Source organism: Sorghum bicolor, chromosome 3 (genome assembly GCF_000003195.3).
Source record: "Sorghum bicolor cultivar BTx623 chromosome 3, Sorghum_bicolor_NCBIv3, whole genome shotgun sequence".
Lineage (NCBI taxonomy): Eukaryota > Viridiplantae > Streptophyta > Magnoliopsida > Poales > Poaceae > Sorghum > Sorghum bicolor.
Window position 1 is genome coordinate 56,086,936 of NC_012872.2, and position 19,182 is coordinate 56,106,117.

At 49.1% G+C, this 19,182-nt stretch overlaps 3 protein-coding genes and 1 pseudogene across 3 annotated transcripts; 3 read left to right on the forward strand and 1 right to left on the reverse strand.

Annotated features, from left to right (window-relative positions):
• On the forward strand, nucleotides 2,665-4,483 carry LOC110433726. The gene is made up of 2 exons (XM_021456248.1): nucleotides 2,665-4,365; nucleotides 4,460-4,483. Exons 1-2 carry the CDS (start codon nucleotides 2,665-2,667, stop codon nucleotides 4,481-4,483), a joined length of 1,725 nt encoding a protein of 574 aa, XP_021311923.1.
• On the reverse strand, nucleotides 5,107-17,014 carry LOC110433727 (annotated as a pseudogene).
• Nucleotides 5,489-7,742, forward strand: LOC110433357. Its single transcript, XM_021455285.1, has 2 exons — nucleotides 5,489-7,349; nucleotides 7,591-7,742. Exons 1-2 carry the CDS (start codon nucleotides 5,983-5,985, stop codon nucleotides 7,610-7,612), a joined length of 1,389 nt encoding a protein of 462 aa, XP_021310960.1. The 5' UTR covers nucleotides 5,489-5,982; the 3' UTR covers nucleotides 7,613-7,742.
• LOC8054901 (F-box protein At4g18380) lies at nucleotides 13,703-15,917 on the forward strand. The gene is made up of 2 exons (XM_002455928.2): nucleotides 13,703-15,590; nucleotides 15,672-15,917. Exon 1 carries the CDS (start codon nucleotides 14,292-14,294, stop codon nucleotides 15,546-15,548), a length of 1,257 nt encoding a protein of 418 aa, XP_002455973.1. The 5' UTR covers nucleotides 13,703-14,291; the 3' UTR covers nucleotides 15,549-15,590; nucleotides 15,672-15,917.

The window sequence follows — 19,182 nt, forward strand, 5'->3', positions numbered from 1 at the left end:
AATTACAAAAAAAATAAATTTCCAGTTACATCAAATCCTACGGAGCATTAAATATAGATAAAAACTAATTACACAGCCTTATAATTTACAAGTCAAATCTTTTAAGTCTAGTTAGTCTAAACAATATTTGTTAAATACAAATAAAAGTACTATAATATCTATTTTGCAAAAAAAATTTGAACTCAACAAGAACAAGACCTAGAGAACGTGCAACCCGCAGAAAGTTTCTCTTCCTTCATGATTCATTCATAAGAGCATGGAGACGTGCACTCAGCGTCTGTCACCGTGTCACATGCAACAATTCTGAACCATTGCCAAATCAGGCGACATGTATGTAATTCAGTGCGTGTTCCCCTATCACTATCAGTTCCACCAAGTAATCCATTTCTATTAGGCCCTGTTTAGTTCTCTAACCAAAAATTTTTCATCCATTCCATCGAATCTTTGGACGCATGTATGGAACATTAAATGCACACAAAAAAATAAACTAATTACACAGTTTGGTTGAAAATCGCGAGACGAATCTTTTAAGCCTAGTTACTCCATGATTAGCTTTAAGTGCTACAGTAACCCACATGTGCTAATGACAGATTAATTATACTTAATAGATTTGTCTTGCAGTTTCGTGTTGAGCTATGTAATTTGTTTTTTTATTAGTTTCTAAAAACGTCTCTCGACATCCTTCAGACATATTCGATGTGACACCCAAAAAATTTTCATCTCCAATCTAAACAGGGCCTTAGACGATATACCAGCTAGCTACAGCAACAATCACTCCGCAAATACGAGTGAATAGTAAGGTCTTGTTTGGATGTTGTCGGATTTACTTCAATCCATGTGTGTTGGTGTGGATTGGTGTGGAATTTAGTTCAAGTTCCACTCTAATCCACCTCAACACATGTGGATTGATATGAATCCGACTATATTCAAACAAGGCCTAACCTGTAACATGATCCAGTAGCTCGCTGGAAAAGCTATTCATCCAGTTGGAGACGAAGCCCCACCCACACAGGCCGCCGGAATCAACATCATATGGTCCATTGCGTTGTCCCTGAAAGGGCAATCATGCATATTTTGATTTGATCTAGACACCACGGAGGTTGACCCACAAAGCTGCCGACGCTTAGGCCTTGTTTAGTTCCGAAAAATTTTGGAAAATCGATATTGTAGCACTTTCGTTTGTATTTGACAAATATTGTCCAATTATGGACTAACTAGGCTCAAAAGATTCGTCTCGTCAATTCCGACCAAATTGTGCAATTAGTTTTTATTTTCGTCTATATTTAATACTTCATGCATGCGTCTAAAGATTCGATGTGACGGAAAATATGAAAAATTTTGCAAAATTTTCTGGGAACTAAACAAGGCCTTATAGTACCCACCCATCCCCAGAACCCAGCCACAATGGCAGAGACCAGCAGAGATTAGAGGCTTAAGATCTCAACTTGCCGGTACCATATAAAAGATAGAAAGAACACCAGATTTCAATAGCACTGATGACTGATCGTATGCCGCCAAGATCGACTACACCTAGAAATTCTAGGCATCATAAATCCGGGTTTTTTTTAAGCCTCTCATTCGGGCACAGCTACAGTATCTTGTACATTCACGAACGCACACCTATGCTACCCACACACACCACACTTACACTACGCATGCAGAACTAGACCTACAACTACACAAAAGATCGGAAGATCGCGTCCTTCTTGAGATCGCCGGGACCAATAGGTTCCGTAGACAACAGGCACGTCACAATTCCATTGTGGCTTCACGCGAGAGAGGCTGCAGATGAAACAGGGAAAAACCACGAGATGAGGCACACGAGTGTCGATTTAGGGAATCCAACTCACGCCCGGCCACTGGCACACCTAGCGAGCGAGCCAACCGAGCTACGCTCGGTCCTCATAAATCCGGGTTCTGCAAATGCTTTCAGGCATCTTCAAGTATGACAACAACAATATTGGATTACACAAGATTGATGTGATTTTTACTAGTAACAGTTCTTGTAAATATAAGTAAATTCCACAGTGGCAAAAAGGCATGGGTCCTTTTTTTGAACTTAGAAAAGGCATGGGTCTTATCATCTAATCTAATGGGATCAGTTACCAACTGATCTATACGGGAATTAACAATAAAGGGCCAAATATGTTACTTGCTGTCATGTGGGGCCAAGCCTATGCGCGTCGTAGGCGCAACCGTGACATAAGGCGGGACCAGGAGCGTGCAGGTCGCGCCCAGCTTGGCGCGCACGCTGGCCTGGCTGCGCCCAGTGGCTAGGATAGGAAGGAAAGATTTGTTTAGATCCTAAATTATAGAAAGGATTAGTTTGGTTTCCTTACGGCCTCCAGCCGTGGGACTATATGTACTAGCTTTGGACTTTGGAATAAAGCAAGCAATATCAATTATCTAAACTCTCTTTTCTCCCTAAACCTCTCAAGCCCGGTCGTCCGAGAGGGGCATAACCTCCGGATCGGAAGTACGGCTGGAGACTACGATCTTCGTAGTCGAGGGCCGCCTACCCTAGATTACCAGGCCCTTGACAACCTGGTATCACGTGTCAGCCGATCCTCTTCCACCCGATCCGCCGCCGCCGCCGCCGTTCCACGCCCAACACCGCCAGCATCGCCAACACCCTCGATCACCTCCACCCTGCGCCCGCACCCCATGGCCGAACCCACGCTCGCCGATCTCCTCGCCGAGATGAAGACCATGGCTGCCGAGATGATGGTCCTCAAGGCCGACGTGGCTTCCGTCAAGGAGAAGACCGTCTCCTCTTCCAGTAGCGGCGATGGCCGCCCTGGTGGTCTTCACGAACAGGATTTCCATCCGAAACACAAGAAGTGGGACTTTCCGCGCTTCGACGGCACGACGGACCCGCTTCTCTTCATCAACAAATGCGACGCCTACTTCCGCCAACACCGCACACCAGTGGAAGACCGCGTGGCCATGGCGTCCTACCACCTCGACGACGTCGCCCAGCTCTGGTTCATCCAGCTGCAGGCGGACGATGGCACGCCGAACTGGACTCACTTCAAGGATCTCTTGCACCTTCGGTTTGGGCCTCCCCTCCGCTCCGCGCCGATGTTCGAGCTCGCTGAGTGCCGGCGTACCGACACCGTCGACGAATATTCCAACCGGTTTCAGGCCCTCTTGCCCCGAGCAGGCCGCCTCGAGGAGGAGCAGCGTGTTCAGCTATACACCGGCGGCCTTCTTCCGCCCCTGAGTCACGCCGTTCGCCTTCACAATCCGGCTACCCTCGCCGAGGCCATGAGCCTGGCCCGCCAGGTGGAGTTGATGGAGTTGTCCAGGCCGGCTCCGCCACCGCCTGCCCGGGCACCCCCGCGCGGCTTGCTGCCCACGCCGGCGCCGCGGCTGGCCCTGCCGGCCCCGCAGCCACCGCTGGCCCTGCCAGCCCCTCCAGCAGCTGCGCAGCAGGGCAAAGCGGAGGGCCCTCATCGTCGACTGTCCCCGGCCGAGATGGCGGATCGGCGCCGCCAAGGTCTCTGCTTCAACTGCAACGAACCCTACGCCAGGGGCCACAATCGCTTCTGCAAGCGGCTGTTCTTCGTGGACGGGGTCGAGATCGATGCCGCCGACGCCCCGCCCGCAGCAGCAGACACCGCAGAGGCGGACCCTGGAACCGAAGCGCCTTGTTACTCCCTGCACGCCGTCGCTGGAGTACCGGTCTCGGACACCATTCAGATCAAGGTGTCCGTAGGATCGGCCTCCCTTCTCGCGCTGCTCGACAGTGGCTCCACGCACAGCTTCATCAGCGAGGACGCGGCGCGCCTCACCGGCCTACCGATTCAGGACCACCCGCGACTGACAGCCACGGTTGCCAATGGCGAACGAGTGGCCTGCCCAGGCGTTATACGGAACGCGCCTTTCTCCATCAACGGCACCGCCTTCTCCACCGATCTTTTTGTCATGCCACTTGCGGGGTACGAGGTGGTGCTGGGGACGTGTTGGATGCGCACGCTGGGCGACGTCGTGTGGAACTTCGCCGAGCGTACGATGTCCTTCCACTCTGACGGACGCCACATCACCTGGGCCGGCCTGCCGTCCTCATCTGTCACCAGTTTGCGCACCATCGCAGCGGCCAGTGGGACGCTGCTGGATGAGCTCCTGGCCGCCTACGCCGACATCTTCGCTGCGCCATCAGGCCTTCCACCACCGCGTACTCGGGACCATGCCATCGTCCTCAAGCCAGGTTCGGCTCCCGTCGCCGTGCGGCCGTATCGCTACCCGGCGGCCCACAAAGATGAGCTGGAACGCCAGTGCGCCGCCATGATGGAGCAGGGCGTCGTCCGCCGCAGCGACTCGCCGTTTTCATCCCCGGCGCTCCTTGTCCAAAAAGCATTACAAGTATGGAAAGCACCCTTTTCTGATGTTTGTCACGCCATTTTTTTGAACTCCAGGTGAATGACCCCAGATCTGTGCTTTGCTAAACCTTTGACAGCATGTGAACACATGGGCCATCTGACCTTGCAATAAACAGTGCCCTAGTACTGCTTTTGTTAAATTGTGGCAGGTTAAGATATTGGTAAGCAGTCCAGACCAGGATCCTTGGGTTACTTACCAAAAATATTATAGCTGGAATACAATTTTTTTTGGGAAATATTCATTCTAACTACACTGGAGTAATAGCAAATGCTAGAGGCACCGAAAGAAGGACAATCCCTGGCATCCTACCCAGCTTTCCTTCAAAACTAACAAACAATGAATTAAAGTGAATTTGATTTTATGACAATCTTTATACTACATATCCAGGTTTCAACAAAAGGAGTGGCTCTTGAAAGGTAGAAGGTACCAGGCTTGCTGGCAACACTAGGCATGTATTGCAAATTTAAGATGATACACGGCAGATCAAATAGGCCACTTGATGAAAAATGGGAATGACTTTGCCATGTCAAGCAACAGGCAGCAGTTCTTCAGCAATAGAACCTTGGAGAAGGGTGTCATATCTCAAAGGAGACATGTTCCAAATCAATGAAGGATTCTACAATATATTGAGTTCAAGTTCCTAGGGACGAGCAATTGGCAATAGGTCCCATCCAAAATGGTGCTATGCCGTTGCATGCATTTCTGTTTCTGTATAGTAATAACTTAAGACTGCATCCGCTGCATCACTGACCTCACACAACCCAAGATTCTAGGAAAGTGGTAGAACAGAAAAGAGTGCTCACCCGCTAAGATCACGGTGGTAGCGATTGCTCCCAGTAAAATTGTTGCATGGGCTGCCACCAATTACCAAGTCGAACCCACCTATTCTTCCCATAGTTGACTCAAGCCAATCATCGGTTATATCCTTGACATCAGCGATTTCAATCAATGTTCCTGATTGGGTTTCATCCCACCAGGCTTTCAAGATAGTCCTGTTTACTTTAGATATCTCAACAGAGACCACTGTCTTCATACGAATCCAAGCTTGTGCAGAGCTATCTCAGGCTCAGCCTCTCCAATCCCAGAGAACAAAGACAAAACGTTCATGCCTGTTAGACTAATGTAATTAGGCCTATAATTGTGGATGTCACCACGCCAATTGTGGTAGGCTTGCATGCCACCCAAGCGTGTATATATGTACTCCTATACTCATACTTGGAATACAATCAATCATTCATACACTTTCATGGTATCAATCGCGGTTTCGATCCGCTACCCTTCCGCAACGCAAACCAGCGCCCGCCGCCGATCCGATCGCCACCACCGTCGCTGACTACATGTCGCCGGGTGTGTTGCCGGTCTCATCGCCCGCGCTGCCGATCCGATCGCCCAACCCGTAGCTGCCCTCGTCACCGGGTGTGGCCGCCGATCTGATCCTGCCTCCGTTCCCGATCTCCTGCTCTACGTGCTGTACGTACGACTCCCGACCGCCGCCGTCGTCATCAACGTGCTGTACGTGCTTGGAGCTGCACGTGCTGTACCTGTACGATCGCCTGCTGTTGATCGCGTCACCAGGTGTGACCGCCGGTCCTGCCCCACATGGCTGGCGAAGACGACGACGCCGCCGCCGCGGCAGCCGCCAAGGCGGCCAAAGAAGCCGACGCTGCTCGCGCTGAAGAAGCGCGTCGGGCTGAGGAGGCCCGCCTTTGCAACGCCGCCCTGGACGAGTACGAGAGCGCTCACGAAGCCATCTGGGCGCAGGCTACCGCCGTCGTCAACGTGAAGGCGCTCATCCCCGTCATCCTCGACAAGGTCACGAACACCGACACCAAGTGGCGCGGGATGTTCCTCACTGTGCTCGGCAAGTATGCGCTGACCCGCCACGTGCTCGACGATCAGGTGTTCCCCGAGCGCCCCGCATGGCTCCAGGCGGACTGCGTCGTCTTGACGTGGATCTTCGGCACCGTCTCCGGCGATTTGCAGCAGTCGCTCATGATCCGCCAACGCCCCGCGCGTGAGGCGTGGTGCTACCTCGAGGACGAGTTCCTTGGCCAGAAGGAGTCTCGCGCCCTCCTCCTCGAGACGCAGTTCCGTAACCTCCGGCAAGACTCCATGTCGATCACCGATTTTTGCCGTCGTCTGGAGACCATGGCTGCGTCCCTCGCCGAGTTCGGCGACCCCATCGGTGATCGCCAGATGGTTCTCACCCTTCTTCGCGGGCTGAGCGGTAAATTCCGCCACATGGTGTCGATCCTCAAGATGCATCGTCCGTTCCCGACGTTCGCCGAGGCCCGGACGCACCTCTTACTGGAGGAGATGGAGATTGATGCTCGCCCGCCCTCACCGCCCACGGCTCTCATCGCGCATCAGCAGCCGGCTGCGGCTGGCCCGCCGGCGCCCTCCTCCACATCGCGCCAGGGGAACCCGATGGCTCCACAGCGTCCCCCCGGTGCGCCCACTGGTGGCCAGCGCACCAACGGTCGTCGCCGTGGCCGCGGCGGGCGTGGTGGCAGCCAGCAGCCTCCTGGAGGGGGCACGCCCTCTGCTGGACAGCACAGCGCACCGTCGGGCATGCACCAGGGTGTGCATCCGTCCTTTGCTCAGCCTTGGGCAGGCTCGCTGCAGATGTGGCCATACGGCCGCCCTCCGCCGCCTCAGCCGGCCTTCACCGCTTTTCCACAGTATGGCGGGTCGTTCGGCAGCGTTCCGGGCGGTGGCGTCTATGGCACCGGCTACACCGCGCCCCCACCGTCCGTCTACGGCGGAGCTGTGCACTCGCCATCAACGTTCCAGGCCCCCCCGGTGCCCTTTCCGGTGGCTGTGCAGCCACCCTGGAACCCCACTCAAGGAGGCGCATGGAACCAGGACTCCCTGGTGCAGTCGTTCAACACCATGTCGCTCACCCCGCACACACCATCCGAATGGTATGCCGACTCCGGTGCTGGCTCATATGACTACGGATGCCGGTAAACTCTCCACCGTTACCTCACCGTCATCTCTTACACCTTCATCTATCATTGTGGGTAATGGCGCACTTCTTCCTGTCACTGCCACTGGATCACATACCTTTTCTTTTCCGCATCATAATCTTGTTCTTAATGATGTTTTAGTTTCTCCAAATATAATTAAGAATCTGATTTCCATTCGTCGTTTTACCACCGATAACAATTGTTCCATTGAGTTTGATCCATTGGTCTTTCTGTGAAGGATCTACACACCAGGAACGTGATCGCCAGGTGCAATAGCTCCGGCGACCTCTACCCGTTCTTCCCACCCGCCACCAGCACTTCCGCCCTCATCGCTGCACCCACCTCGCTTTGGCATCGCTGTCTCGGTCACCTTGGGCGTGAAGCTTTGTCCAAGCTCATCAGCTTCAGTGTTATCTCCTGCAATAAAGATGAACTCCACCATATATGCCATGCGTGCCAGCTCGGTCGGCACACACGGCTTCCGTTTGGGTCATCTAGCTCTCGCGCCACTCATAATTTTGATTTGATACACTGTGATCTTTGGACATCTCCTATTGTTAGTGTATCTGGGTACAAATATTATCTTGTTATTTTAGACGATTGCTCACACTACATTTGGACTTTTCCTCTCCGCCTAAAATCCGAGACGTTTTCCACCATTTCCAATTTTTTTGCCTATGTTCACACACAATTTGGCACCACCATCAAGAACGTCCAGTGCGACAATGGCCGTGAATTTGACAATTCCCCAGCCCGCACGTTCTTTCTCTCCCACGGTGTCCAACTTCGCATGTCATGTCCCTATACTTCTCAGCAAAATGGAAAGGCCGAATGTTCTCTTCGCACTCTTAATAATATTGTGCGCTCCCTTCTCTTTCAGGCGAGCCTTCCTCCAGTTTACTGGGTCGAGGCTCTACACACTGCCACCCACCTTGTCAACCGGCTCCCCACCAAAACCCTCGCCTTCTCGACACCCTACACCCATCTCTATTCCACCCAACCCTCCTATGACCATCTCAAAGTTTTTGGGTGTGCTTGCTACCCCAACATGTCCGCTACAGCACCCCACAAACTTGCACCCCGCTCCTCCCTATGCGTGTTCCTCGGCTACTCTTCCGACCACAAAGGCTATCGCTACCCATCGCACAGCCTGTGGATCGCCTCAACCTCCACGCTGTGCCCATGTCGCCACTGCCCAGCTCTGTCTGTGGTGCTCTGTCCGATCCAAATTGGCGTTCCGCTATGCAAACTGAGTACGACGCCTTGATTGCCAATGACACCTGGAGTCTTGTGCCACGGCCACCCGGTGTTAATATGGTCACCGGCAAGTGGATTTTTCGTCACAAACTACTTGCAGATGGTTCTTTGGATCGTTACAAGGCCCGTTGGGTTCTCCGGGGTTTCACACAGCGGTCTGGTATTGACTATGATGAGACATTCAGCCCAGTGGTCAAGCCCGCAACAGTCCGAGTTGTTCTTTCACTGGCTCTCTCTGAGGACTGGCCAATTCACCAGCTGGATGTGAAAAATGCGTTCTTGCATGGTACCCTCACAGAGACAGTGTACTGCATTCAGCCCACGGGTTTTGTGGATTCTTCTCGTCCGGATTTCGTCTGTCGGCTCAACAAGTCTCTATATGGTCTGAAGCAGGCTCCGCGTGCTTGGCATCATCGGTTTGCCTCTCATCTTATTTTACTTGGATTTGTTGAAGCAAAGTCCGACACCTCACTTTTTATATATTGACGAGGGACACACACAGCTTTGTTGTTGCTCTATGTGGATGACATTGTTCTCACTGCTTCCTCTGCCAGCCTTCTGAAGCAGATTATTGGAGCTCTGCAGCGTGAGTTCGCTATGACCGATATGGGTCCACTTCACCATTTTCTGGGCATTTCAGTGACACGCTCTGCCAGTGGTTTATTTCTTTCTCAACGACAGTACTCTCAGGACATTTTGGAGCGAGCCGGGATGAGCGAGTGTAAGCCTTGCAGCACCCCTGTTGATGTACACTCCAAATTATCCGCAGATGGACCCCCTGTCGCTGACTCCACACAGTATCGCAGTCTCGCTGGCGCCCTGCAGTATCTAACATCCAGATATTGCTTTTGCTGTTCAGCAAGTATGCCTCTACATGCATGACCCCAGGGAGCCCCACCTTGTGGCTCTCAAGCGGATTCTACGGTACCTACGAGGCACACTTTCACTTGGTTTGACTATGCGCCGCTCGTCACCTACAGAGCTCGTTGTGTACACAGATGCAGATTGGGCTGGATGTCCGGATACCCGTCGCTCCACCTCTGGCTACGCAGTGTTCCTAGGTGACAACCTAGTGTCCTGGTCCTCCAAGCGTCAGCACACGGTCTCACGATCCAGTGCTGAGGCTGAGTACCGTGCTGTGGCGAATAGCGTAGCTGAAGCCACCTGGCTGCGACAGCTACTGTTCGAGCTTCACCAACCTCCTCGTCGAGCTACCTTGGTCTATTGTGACAACGTCAGTGCAGTATATCTCTCCAGCAATCCAGTGCAACATCAGCGAACAAAACATGTAGAAATTGATCTCCACTTTGTTCGAGAGAAAGTTGCACTCGGCCATGCTCGGGTCCTTCATGTTCCCACGACATCACAGCACGCCGACGTTTTCACCAAGGGTCTTCCTACCTCGTTATTTCAGGAGTTCCGGTCCAGTCTGACCATTAGCGATGCCCCTGATTAGACTGCGGGGGAGTGTTAGACTAATGTAATTAGGCCTATAATTGTGGATGTCACCACGCCAATTGTGGTAGGCTTGCATGCCACCCAAGCGTGTATATATGTACTCCTATACTCATACTTGGAATACAATCAATCATTCATACACTTTCAATGCCATCTGGAAACATCTCCCTTAGTACTGAAAGATGGTATGCAACTGTATGTATTTGGAATGAGTTACCTAGAGATCTGAACCTCTCGATCCGGCTGATTCCCCTGGTATGGTCCTTTGGAAAACCAAACAGAAACTCTATTTCTTCAGGCTCGAGAGGAGCAACTCTCCGTTTCACAAAAAAAGAGAGAGAGGAGCAACTCTGTGTCCACCAACCCAAACCAAATTTCACTTCATACATTGTTCCAAGACATATTTCTGGACTTCTGGAGATGGTGGGTCTTCACTCATTGCAAGAGCATCATGAATCCTTCCTGTCAGCGCTAAGCTAGCTGTACATGTTTGAATGCAGTTAAAATGTTTTCTTGTGTCCCATGAGGGCCGCCACTGCTTGGTACAGCGAAAGGCATCATGCATCGTCTTTGGTTGCAAGGGAATGAGAGGAGACCTGTTGGCAATTGGGAGGTTATGTATATAACCTCTTTTCCTTGTAGCAGTGCATAAAAACTTCGAATCAACAAACTCGGGCTGGATGTCATACAGGAAACTTGAGATGGTTGCCCATGCACCTTTTGGAGCAAGAGCCATATTTTCATAATAGAAAAAGGGGTGTCCAATAGCCTCTTTGGGAAGCAATCTGTCCATTGACACCCTATCACCTGGCAAGTTGAATCCAGCCATTGGGTTTGGGAGAGGCATTGACTCCTCATGCCTACCATCTATGGACCCTCCACTTTCTCGTGCCCAACCCCCAAATCGCTTCCCATTTATCTTCTTCTTTTCCATGAACTTTGTCCGCTTTCTTACAGAGGAACCACAACAATCCAAACCTGCCTCCTGCAGAATTATAAAGACAGTTTTAGTGTCACTCCATTAGGTTAAAGGAACATTTTCCTGCGTCAGATGAACACTTTAACCACATATACCATGTTGTTTGCATCACGCTCATAGTAACTGGCTCCAGCAGCCATTGAAGGGCAGATTAACTCAACTAACACAGATATATCTGCGTCTTGCCCTGAGTAATATTAAACCAGGTAGACAGAATAAGTTAGTTCCATTTGAACAAGGTCTACATTTGCAGCAGATTCAAATGAGGCGTAGTAAGAGCCATTTTGGCTTCATCCTCACGAAAGCCCATGCTCACTAAGGACTCGACCTTTTTGTCCCTCCGTGACATCTCTTGTAGAAATGGCTGCATGAAAACATAGGAAAGCATATAGAAAGCAACTCATAGATTACTCTGCCTACGAGATTAGAAATTGTGGGCAATGGTTCAACAAACAAGTTAGGAAGCCTAGTGAAGTCTAATTCATCCAACCTCAGCTATATGCAGTCTCCAACACACATGCCCAACACTTAAATCACAAAAAAAATCTACTTCTAAATCAAAATATGAATGCAGATCCTCTGGAAGCATAAAGGATTACAACAATGTAGCTATTCCTAAAGCAACCCACCACCACAGAAAAGAACAAACTATATGTAGCTAAAACTTGATCAATCAAAAGTGGAATAGCATGTGAGTAAATAACCCATAAACTTTCTGGATAAGTTATTTGGATTATAATTACAAGGAAAAAGCATTCTAAACATAAACACACAAATGCTATGCACCCTATTACTTTTTTTTAATCAAAACTATAGCGAAGGATGGCACTAAAGATACGTAAAGTTGAAGGTTAAAAAGAAACTCCATAGAGATAAGGTCAACAAGAACAGATAATGAAAAGGGACACATAGCTAAATTACGCCCAACTATGAATATCACATAGTATTGATTAGAAAGAGACATGAAAAATGAAACAAGTGCAAAGAAAACTAAAGATCAAGTGGCAAGAAAGATTAAGTTAACAGTTTCATTAGCAAGCTCTTTTAACAAACATATTGAATCATTGGTTTTGCCGGAAACAACCTTCCCTCAAAAAACTGAATGGAATACATGCATTGCTAGCTCATGTTTCTCATAAAGCTATGTAGCTAGCACCAGTTTAAACTGAGGGGCAGATACAAGTACGCCATATGAAAAAAAAAAGGAAACAATGAGCCTAAGAGTTAAGACGAAACAGGAACAATAAATTGTTTAAGCATGATAGTTGATCGAATTGATAAAGTACAGCAACTACATTTTGTAATGAAGACCAACGGGAAACCATGGAAATACCTCATCATCAGAGTCATCAGCGCTTAGGTGATCATCGCTGTTGTTCGCATCATCCCAGTTTATCATCGTCATTGTCAACAGGATGAGGAACACAAGCAGAAGAGTGATTATCCACCAAAGGGTTACAGCCTTATCTCCTGCATTTCACATCCCTTGTAAAATGCACAACCTATTCCCAGAAAAAAAAACAAGCTTTAGCCCAAATTGAGTAAAAGATTGTGCATTGTAAAACACCTTAGGCTTTGTTTGGATGTTGTCGGATTCACTTCAATCCATGTGTGTTGGTGTGGATTGGGGTGGAATTTAGTTTAAGTTCCACTCCAATCCACCTCAATACATGTGGATTGGTGTGAATCCGACTACATCCAAACAAGGCCTTATATGTGAAAAGAAGAGATCAAGTAATGAATCCTCCCCGCGGTCCCTGAAAGCAAAGGCATCAGTCAATCACAATATGCAAAAGGAAAAGCTGCAACTCAAAAATCAGTTATTAGTATAATTGTACCATTTTCAATCATGGCCTTCAAGACAGTCTCTCTGGAGAAACCCATCCCCACAAAATAATCAAGCGTATACACAGAAGGTGCTGCCCCATTGTCTCTCTCGCCATTAGAATCCTGTCAGCTCCCCGGTCCCACCGGCAGCCACACAAGATCCATCTTCAAGCTCTTCCCCAGCAGTTGCACAAGAAAAGACTACATGAAGATTGTGACCATAGGACCATATAACAGGTAACAGGTACAAACATGTAATGAACAAGTAGATAGTCGGTGATGGCACTCACCAGCCTTGCCAGCGTGGACGGGCCAGGAGCATGAATGTTCCTCGACGTCTAAACCGATGAACCAGCTTCCCATCACCCTCACTGTCCCACTCAAACTCATCTCCATCGCTGCTCCCTGCTTCCCCATCACCGTAATTGTCCCACTCAAACTCATCTCCATGGTCGCTATCGCTGACCAAGTCCTGTAACACAAGCAAAACACCACTCTTCAGATACCACAATCACAATGATAGTGATTTCATCTCAACAAACTCAGTGACAATGAAAGATTTCTCCCTCTCCATGAAAGTCTCCATCTTGCCAACAAACACAAAATTCAAGCTGACAACTGTATATGGGCCTAAGCTATCCTTCCTGGAAGACATCATCAGATCGAGAAACCAAACCATTTAAAGGTGAACTATGACTATGCATTGGAGATTTTAACCTATCTACGAGGCTAGGGAGATTGGGAGAAGAACAATCAAAATCTAAATCCATGACCAAGTAATCAACTGGAGCAGAGACGGGCATCAAGAGTCTATCCCCCTTAATCAACAGGAATTTTCTATTGCATGCTTGAATGCTTGGTAGTCTACCAGCTATAAGGCGATGTGAACACCTCTTGTGCATGTAACTCTAACTCTCCTTATTAACACATGTCAGCTAAGACTGGAACTTTCAAAAATAAAAAAGTGATTAACAGCCGAACCAACAGCCCACCCACAATGCTAGCGTCACATGCAGAATGTAGAAAACCCTAACTCAATTTCGGCGCAGACCCGCAACTCGGGTGCAAAAGCACAAAAAGACACGGTAGCCGCAAACAAATTCTGGATATATCTCCTACAACTAAGAAGAACAAAACACCCTCGATCCCCTCCCCCTTTCCACCGTGAGCAGAGACCCCCGAAATCTGTGTTCCGCATCACCGCCTCTTCCTCGTGCTCGTGGAGCAAGAAGCCCAAGAGCGGCAGCAAGGGGTAGGACACCAAGGCGCTGGACCATCCGTTGCACGTAGCATGAGCGGCAGCAAGGAGATCGTCGCATGAGCCGCCATGGCTTCTCTGGCCGACCGGCTCTCGCCCCGCCCCGCGCCGACGCCTCTCCACGATCCCGATCTGTGTGCCTGCCTGCAGCCTGCGTGGGATGGAGCTGGAGGCGGCGCCGCGGCAGCAGCAGCAGCAGCTGGAGGAGGAGGTGGAGGTGGTGGGGTGCCCATGCGGCGGCGGGTCCGAGGCCGCGGACCAGTTCGAGCGGCTCCACGACGCGGTGCTGCTCGACGTCCTCAACCGCATCGGCGACGTCAAGGCGCTGGGCCGCTGCGCCCTCGTCTCGCGCCGCTTCCACGCGCTCGTGCCGCTCGTCAACTCCGTCTTCGTCCGCGTCGACTGCGTCATCCCCGACGACCCGACGCCCTCCGCCGCCGCCGCCGCACCGGGCTCCCCGACGCACCAGGCCCCGGCCCCGGCCGCGCGCGGGCGCGGCGGCGCGCTCGCGCACATGGCGCGCGTCCTGCTCGGCGGCATCGCCAAGCCCATCCACGCGCTCGCCCAGATCCTCTCCCCCGCCGCGGCGGCCGTCTCCCGGCGCTCCGACCCACCACTGCCCGCTTCCCCGCCCGCACCCGTCGCGGACGTCTCCCACCACTCGCCCTCCGAGGTGCTCCGCTCCTTCAGGGAGCTGCGGCGCCTCCACATCGAGCTGCCCACGGGCGAGCTCGGCATTGACGACGGTGTGCTCCTTAAGTGGAAGGCCGACTTCGGCTCCACCCTCGGCAGCTGCGTCATCCTCGGCGCCTCGTCGGTCTTGTCCAAGCCGCCCACAGGGTCGACCACCCAGGCGGAACCTGCTGCGGCCGACAGCACGGCCGCCGCTCCGGATACCAGTAGGGAGACTGAAGAGCCGGGGAGCCTGCCTGATTCTCTCTACACAAATGGAGGCCTCAAGCTTCGCGTTGTCTGGACCATCAGCTCCCTGATTGCTGCGTCGGCGAGGCATTACTCGCTGCACCCGATTATCTGTAATCACGAAACGCTGGAGAGCTTGGACCTGACAGATGCCGACGGCCAAGGGGTGCTCACCATGGACAAGAGGCAGCTGCAGGAACTGCGGGTGCGGCCCGTCTCTCCGTCAGAGAGCTCGCACCGCACACTCATGCCGGCACTCAGTATGCGTCTGCACTATGCACCGCTCATTGAGCTGCCTGGGGGAACCCTGCTGAAGGGCGCGACACTGGTTGCGATCAGACCAAGCGAGGATGCCTTGAGCGAGGGCCAAGGGGCTGGGGCTGCAGGTCCTGTTGGTACATGCTGGATTTCAGAGGCCCTTGAGGAGCCATATCGGACTGCTGCAAAGGTGCTTCTCAAGAGAAGGGCATATTGCCTTGAAATGAACTCGTTCTGAGCACCAGGGATTCAGTTCCACAGAGTTCTACCCTTCTGACAGGTGAAATGCCACTTTACTACAGTTCTAAATATGATTATGGGTTGAACTAATGCGAAATACTGAAAGGTCGTTGATTTGCAGTACTGCAGTATCAAAGAGGAACAAATGTGTTTTTGTAAAGTGGAAACATAAGAGGATAGCCAGAAATAGAACTTATAAACAACAAATGCTTATTACAAAAAAGGAATGTGATAAACTTCAATGGTGATGCTTGGATTTAGTTAATCATGGGTTAGACCGGTCATTCCTGGAATGGTGTAGTTCTGAATTTATTCAGCTGTAAAGTATTGGTACTATTACATTTTAGCCATCGTAGACTCTTAGTGATTTCCATTGGTTCTTTGACTGCGCTGTCGGGTGCTGTTCCAATATTTCATGAACTACACAAAATTTTGTGCACAATGCTTGGACCTCTTTTCTTTTGTAATTCTGTCGATCTCAGTTGTCAAACCAATTTGGATTCCTGGGTGTGGTAATGAACCTAACATAGACCAAGCATGATAGATGATCAGTTTTCTTTGTATTGTGTTGGTGGCCACCTGACTCTATCTAATTCTCAGCTTCAGACTGAGATTATCATATTTCCTTACCTGCTTGATTGTCCAGTCAGCACTCACAATGCATGTTTGTAGTTGTTTTGAGAGCAAGTCTGTTATGAGATACAATTAATGATAGAAGATTAGTTGGGTTTGGATAGCTGATTTGTTGGACAGATGTGAATTTGGAAATAGTTTCACTGCTATCCTGTTAGCCTCTGGATTATATGTTTAGATGGTACTAGCAAGTTACTGTCAAACTGTCAATTCCTTGTCATACACTGGCATGTGGCATGATTAAGGGACCAAGTACTATCTGGGATGTATTTTATTTCATTCTATATGACATGGCAGTCTTAAAAATAACATCATAAAACTATCCACTGGTATATGTGAGGATATGGAGTACAACTTAGCACAATACATATACGTAAGTCTTTTGCTCAGCATTTTATTAATTGTTTCCTATAGACTATTCTAATCGTTACTGTGTTTGCAGTTTCTTTTGCCATGGCTATCCTTTCGAAAATATATAATTTATGTTTTTATTATAATATTATTATCTTATTGTGCGATACATGTATTTTTAATAAAAAATTTTAGTTATCCCGTAGCAACGCACGGGCACACTACCTAGTCAACAGAAAGAGAGAAAATGCAAGCAAAAAAAAAACCATCATAGGGTATACGGAGGATAGTAGCGAAGCGGAGGGGAACAGCACTAATCACCATTCTGGAGCCTTTGCGATGAGACGGGCTATCTGAATTCCCCCTCGATCGCCCTCGTCGCCCTGGGTGGGCTGGTGGGAACTGGGAAGGCAGCGGAGGAAGAGGGGGGAGGAGCCCCGCAAGGCTCTGGGCTTTCTCGCGCCGTCGCGTGTCACGCACGCCGCCCTTCTCCCAGTCCACTTCAGACGAAGTGGCCGGAGTGGTGCGTCGGCCGAAGGAGCCATAGACATCGCCGATGCGACGTAGCTGACCTGTGGGACCGCGTTGGTGCCGGGCACAACTGTCGGTCAAACCATCTGTGTGTCCATGCCAGGATCTGCGTAGCCGTGTGAGTATAATGTGTCCGTGCGTAACCAACAAAGATCTACTCACTAGTGTTGGTAGGGATGAAAACGGTACAGATATTTTCCGACCGTATTCGAGACCGAATTCGTTTAGAGGGGTTTAGATCTGTCCGTATTCGAGTTCGAATATTCAACATCCGATACCGTATCCGTATCCGAATACTTAAATCGTATATTTGTGATGCCGACATCCAATCATATCTTATCCGACATGGTTGATATTATCCGTATTTAATATAAAAACAAATATGATTTTAGTGATATTCGTCCGTATCCGATCCGTTTTCATCCCTAAGTGTTGGTCACGAGTGTGGGGAAGAATCGATCCAGATTCTCTAACTTTGTGAACAAAAGTCACAGGTGACTTTCTTGCTGCTGGATGCCATTCATTTAGAATCCAACGGTGGCTGTCCATCTTAGTTCTCTCACTGCAGGCCTGTCCAGCCCAAACTTGAAACCAGCCCAAATAAAGCCCACTTCGTGGCCAGGGGAAACATACAGAGTTTCAGTATACTGTCATTTTAGTGCAGAATTAAAATAGGATTCACTTGAATATTTTGAACAGTTCCATGGTAATAAATAACTTCCATCAATAGTCATCACAACATATAAATGTGTACAGTTAGCCAAGAAACTATGAAGGCTAAAAGAACCAAAATAATCTCCATTCAAGCAATCCATTAGCACAAAGGTGCTGAACAATCATCCCAAAAGACAGAAATGTTCCATATGTGATAGCAGCTAATAAATCAAAGATCTAAAAAAGATCTTGAACAGCCGGGTCAGCTGCAAAACCAAATGAGCAGTTAGAAAAGAGAAGACAAATATTGACACTAGCTCTTCAAAATTTAAGACGAGCAATATTAAAAGCACCATTATCAAATCTGTGAAGCCGGTGAATGCAAAGGAATTCTGGTCCTGATGAACACTATCCGATAACACTTGAGTTTGTGCATCACCATCATTGGCTTCATGCTGCATGAAACATATAATCTTGTGTTTAGCAAGCAAAAGCAGTAAATTTCGACACCTATTGCAAGTTTTCAGCAACATACATTACAATTATCAAGCCAACTTCTATGACGCTTTGAACTTCTTGGTTGAACCTCTTTTTTCTTTAAGCGTGCATCACTAAGCAATTCTTCATCTTGTTGAATGTTAGGCTGGGCATAATACGTATCACACAAGATACGTGTAGGTGCACTGAATTTGTCATGTAGTTGTTTACTAAGGCAATCAAGTGCATTGTCTACCAAAATGCAACATTCTGGATCGCTTGCAGCTGGATATGCCAAATTCAAAAAAAATTTAGACATAACCTTGTAGCGAAGCATAGCATCTAACTTTGGGTCTTCAATAATGCTCTTCCCTGTGTTGTCTTAGATAGTTCCATACTTTGCTTCCCTTGTCCAACGCTTCAGCACATAATGATTAGGCAAGAACTTGATGTTCATCAAGTCAAGAACTTTCAAAGCATGGCTACATAATACACCGGTTCTTGCAAACTGCCCACAATTACAAGAAGCTGTTTGCTCCAAGGGATCACCAACAACTACACGTTCTATTTCAGAACTGAAATCACCATCAGACCTTACAATTGCAATAGCATATGTGTTATTTTCTTCCAATGCTCTAGTACAAGCAGCCATGGATCTTTCATATTCAGTTTGGAATGCTTCAAATATTGGTGGAGTGTAAAGTCCACTAGTTTGCACTAACATAGGTGTCCTCATTCTTAATCTAGGTAGCTTTTTTCTGGCTTCAAATTCTTCTTCTAATTCCTTGTTTCTTTTTCCTTGCACCGCCCTCTCAAAATGTTTTAGGAACCTGATGATGTCAAAATCTGATTTGAGATGGTCTTTTAAATACCTCCTGAATAGCATTTCCCATTGCTGTATCTTGGTCAGTAAATATAGTTCTAGGTTGCTTTTCATTGTGTGCAGTTAGAAATGCCTTAAATAACCATGTAAAAGAGGCACATGT

What these genes read in the sequence shown, in the direction of transcription:
- LOC110433726 (XM_021456248.1), top strand. Translation starts at nt 2,665, where the DNA reads ATGGCCGAACCCACGCTCGCCGATCTCCTCGCCGAGATGAAGACCATG. An exon ending in TTGTCCAAAAAGCATTACAA is followed by an intron (nt 4,366 to 4,459) that starts GTATGGAAAGCA and finishes AACCTTTGACAG; the next exon opens with CATGTGAACACATGGGCCAT.
- LOC110433357 (XM_021455285.1), top strand. Translation starts at nt 5,983, where the DNA reads ATGGCTGGCGAAGACGACGACGCCGCCGCCGCGGCAGCCGCCAAGGCG. An exon ending in TCATATGACTACGGATGCCG is followed by an intron (nt 7,350 to 7,590) that starts GTAAACTCTCCA and finishes CTTTCTGTGAAG; the next exon opens with GATCTACACACCAGGAACGT.
- LOC8054901 (XM_002455928.2), top strand. Translation starts at nt 14,292, where the DNA reads ATGGAGCTGGAGGCGGCGCCGCGGCAGCAGCAGCAGCAGCTGGAGGAG.